Source organism: Oncorhynchus nerka, linkage group LG23 (genome assembly GCF_034236695.1).
Source record: "Oncorhynchus nerka isolate Pitt River linkage group LG23, Oner_Uvic_2.0, whole genome shotgun sequence".
NCBI classification, from domain to species: Eukaryota; Metazoa; Chordata; class Actinopteri; order Salmoniformes; family Salmonidae; genus Oncorhynchus; species Oncorhynchus nerka.
In genome coordinates this window covers 39646789-39651182 of record NC_088418.1, presented here as the reverse complement: position 1 = coordinate 39651182, position 4394 = coordinate 39646789, and the positions used below count along the sequence as shown (strand labels likewise).

The 4394-nt window shown below is 43.0% G+C and overlaps 1 protein-coding gene across 2 annotated transcripts; it reads right to left on the bottom strand.

The window, feature by feature from the left end:
- Window positions 1–512: 512 nt before the first annotated feature.
- On the bottom strand, window positions 513–2364 carry mrps17 (mitochondrial ribosomal protein S17). 2 transcript variants are annotated; one of them, XM_029628793.2, is made up of 3 exons: window positions 2264–2364; window positions 1619–1762; window positions 513–1195 (listed from the first exon to the last, which is right to left on the bottom strand). In XM_029628793.2, exons 2-3 carry the CDS (start codon window positions 1739–1741, stop codon window positions 866–868), a joined length of 453 nt encoding a protein of 150 aa, XP_029484653.1. In that variant the 5' UTR covers window positions 1742–1762; window positions 2264–2364; the 3' UTR covers window positions 513–865. The 2 variants fall into 2 exon arrangements, with proteins under 2 accessions (XP_029484653.1, XP_029484654.1); XM_029628794.2 differs by having other exon boundaries at window positions 1619–1726; window positions 2264–2350.
- Window positions 2365–4394: the final 2030 nt, after the last annotated feature.

Genomic DNA, 4394 nt, shown 5'->3' with positions numbered 1-4394 from the left:
AACAGTTTGTTTCACGAGGTTGGGAGGAATAAGTTCAACTGCTTAAGATATTGCCTCGACTCTTGGTTGTGTTTTTTCGATTTCGGACAAACTAGTTTGCAAAATGAACAACTAAGGAAGAATGTTACTATTCTCATTGACTTCTCGAACTCCAAACCACCGTCAGTTTGGTCGCAAGCGTTCGCGGAAGTTTCGTATCTGGGTATAGAAACTCTGCTATAACGTTCCAGGTCATAAAAAAAAAAAAAAAACGTTCCAGGTCATACAAAATAGAATATCAACTGTTTCCACTAGATGGCGGTAAAGCCACATTCACCAATACCGACAAATCTGAAAAAGTGACCACAGGACCACATTATTGCATGTGTCAACGTGAAGTCATCTGAATGATCTTTTATCAAAATGAGAATTAAATGCATGCCTCTGATCAACATAAATCCAAATGAACGAAGCAAAAGTTTGTATGAACAACTTCATGTAGGCTTATGTGGGGGAACAAATGCAGGGGGAAATGACTGTTTTCCCATTGGGGTCTTTTTATTTGATGATAAAATATCATTGTATGGCATTGGATGTGGTTGATAGATTTACACAACCTGAATTCAAAACAGCTGAACTATGAAACACCTGAAAACAATCTATTGAATTCACCTTGAATTTAAAGATGGAAACATTTTAGACTTGATTGCAGAATTGCATATAAACCAAGACAACATAATCAATGACAAACAAAAACATCAAATAACCGCAGGTGGAATCGGTGATTAGTTACACCCCCATACAACGTCAAGCACTTTGAGTTAGAAAAAAACAACAACATAGATATACAAAATACAAATCACCCCAATCAAATAATGATGCAAAGTCAAGGTGTGGTTGTGGATGACGAGACCAAGGTTGCACCTGAAGAGGTAGCAGCAGAGATGTTGAGTTCCTGTAATTTCTCTGTTAGCGTCGGACACTCCTGCTCCAGACTGTGTGGGGGGTCAGTGAGGCACTCTAGAAACTCGCTCCCCGCCACCCTCTTCCCTGTCAGGGGGTCCACCACGTTGCCCACCTTGTAGACGATCTCTGCCAGTTCATGTTTCACATGTCTCGACCTGCGCTCAGCAAGGGCCTTCAGAAGGACTATATCTCCCACAGTGCACTGCTGCAAGGCATCGTGGGCGAAGTAGGTCTTTCTCTTGTTGTAGTACTGTAAGAGAGAGGTGAGAGTGAGGACTGGTACAGTTGTTGGACAACTAGGGATGGTAGATGTCACAGTACCCTGAATAACAAATAAGCTATAACATTGAGTGAGAAATAACCAAAGCAATAGAGAATTTTCTATACAAATTTGCCGGTATCCGTCTAGTTTTTTTTTTTTATACATCAGTGCAGATGACGTAAAGCCGACGAGGAGAGGTTGCCTCCATAGATATGCACCTATTAAGTGAATGTGCTGGACTGGCCTAGAGTACTAATGTAGTGGGCATGAGTCAGGCTCATTGTCTCGTGATGAGGTAGCCCTGCCAGCAACTTCAAAATCAGTGTCCCTCCCGGTCTAATGGTCAAGATGTTTTTTTTCTCCCGTGGGAGATCCCACCTGTGACACTGGGCTGACCCCGTCTGTGTTTACCTTGAGCAGGTACGGGTCCAGAACCAGTCTGGTGACTCTAACTTTTGCTGTCTTCTGCATCTTGGTCCCGATCACTCTGCCGATGATCCATTTAGCATGGACTGAAGCCTGTTTTACAGACATCCTGCTAAAGCTTACAAATTCCTAGAACACATTACACACAGACAGGCTAAATAGGATGACAAAGTTGCACGAGGGTTGTTTAACTGATAAGCCTTGTACCTATTTAAAGTATTTGACCACAGACTTTGGCTGCTGGGTGGCGAAGTGGTCCAAGGAACTGCATCTCAGTGCTAGAGGCGTCACTATAGACCCTGCTTCCAGGCTGTATCACAACCGTGATTGGGAGTCCCATAGGGCGGCGCACAATTGGCCCAGCGTCGCCGGGTTAGGCCGTCATTGTAAATAATAATTTCTTCTTAACTGACTTGCCTAGTTATATACCAACTGTGATATGACACCACCAGATAGATTGGACGGACGGCAAACTAACGTTAGCTTGCCAGTTACCGTTAGCATTTCTTGATCATGTGACTTCGCATTGGCATGAATAAAAAAAGCACACAAGCAAAACAGCAACCTCAACATTGAACTTAACAGTAATGCTATTTTAATGGCAAGATATAAATAGGCAAATCGACTTACTTTATTGGGTAACTGTTCAAGTGAAGGTCAGAATTGTGTCAATGCGATCCGACCGACTCTGGCTTGTTTTGATGACGTACCTACGGAATAATGATGACGTAACTACGGAGTATAAAAAGGAACAATACATTGCCGTTTGGTTCTTGGTTGATTACCTTCCTCAAATCGCATGGGCATTCCTTTCCACAGTAAATACTTAGTGATATACACAGTAATATTTTTACATCAATCAATCACATTTCGTACTTTCTTATTGTTTATCCACATATTTGAACTTACTCTACCAATTGTCTGTGGGGTTGGTTTTTGGGGGTGGAATTTGAGACAAAATATCCAAAGGAACGTATTATTAAACAGACTTTCCAAACGTGGGTCTGTTGTAGACCCACTTCTTCTCAGCTTTCCTCCTGTCAAAATAAAAGTCCTGGACTTGTGCCAAATGTGCACAAACAAGCAATAACTCGTGGGGGATTTGTAGTCTGGGAGACTCGTAGTCTCAAATTCCACCCTATATGAGAACCAACCCCATGGACAATTGGCAGAGTAAGTTAAAATGTAATTTTATTCAACATTTGTGACAGACAAGAGATGTTTAGGTCCAAGAGTTCAATATAGCCTAGCCCTTCTCATGACTCTAATTCCATTCCATGACAGTGGAGATATTCCACGTCACATTTTGCCATGTGAGGAAAATGCACTAACACTCCAAAGCTGTCGGATGCTGTCCAAATGCTTCATCTTAATGTGAATATTCCTCGGTTTTTGGAAACATTTGGAATTTAACTTTCATACCAGCGAGATATAATTTACAACAGATACACATACTGTACGCAGTTTAGTAAAGGTGTACCCGGCTATATTTCCAGAACCACATACAATCCAACCGGAAATTTGGAATGGAATGGTCCAATGGAAAAGCTAGCGCAAGGTGAAAGGATGTGTTGTAGTCGAAGCAGTGTGTGAAAACAGCTGGGTTCAACCTTTTGAATTTGAAAGATTCTTTCTCGCTTATATGAACATTTTTACCATCGAGGACCACTTTGGAAACAAGCGTTTTAATGAATACTTTCAATGGATATCCTCTGGGTCCACATTGTACAGTTTGTTGTTCCAAAGATTTCCAAAACCTTATCACTGGTGAGGATTAATACAGTTCATAAATGTTAAAACAGAGTGTCTGGATAGTAGTTCATTGATCCAGATATGGTCCATACCTTCAGTTTAAGAATTCAAGGGCTGGATATACCCCCCTTGGGCTCTTGAGAGCTGGTATAGCCTAGTTCAATAGTGGAATAGAAGCTAGGAAAATGTACTTTGTCAGCCACCCTCCAGTGTTACCACTCGATCTGTTAAAAAACATAACTCTTGTTTTTTTCATAATGTCTTAACAGAACAAATAGATTTTGTTAGGCTCTTCACTTTTACGTTTTCTTATCTGCATGTCTGGTCATTTTAACACAGCAATAACCCCCCAGCCTGCAGCTTCTAATCAGACCAATCGTTGAGCATTGGAACACATCCCTCTTTGTTTTCCACTGGAGAACATTTACATTTACATTTAAGTCATTTAGCAGACGCTCTTATCCAGAGCGACTTACAAATTGGTGCATTCACCTTATGACATCCAGTGGAACAGTAGTGCATCTAAATCTTTTAAGGGGGGGGTGAGAGGGATTACTTTATCCTATCCTAGGTATTCCTTAAAGAGGTGGGGTTTCAGGTGTCTCCGGAAGGTGGTGATTGACTCCGCTGTCCTGGCGTCGTGAGGGAGTTTGTTCCACCATTTGGGGGCCAGAGCAGCGAACAGTTTTGACTGGGCTGAGCGGGAACTGTACTTCCTCAGTGGTAGGGAGGCGAGCAGGCCAGAGGTGGATGAACGCAGTGCCCTTGTTTGGGTGTAGGGCCTGATCAGAGCCTGGAGGTACTGAGGTGCCGTTCCCCTCACAGCTCCGTAGGCGAGCACCATGGTCTTGTAGCGGATGCGAGCTTCAACTGGAAGCCAGTGGAGAGAGCGGAGGAGCGGGGTGACGTGAGAGAACTTGGGAAGGTTGAACACCAGACGGGCTGCGGCGTTCTGGATGAGTTGTAGGGGTTTAATGGCACAGGCAGGGAGCCCAGCCAACAGCGAGTT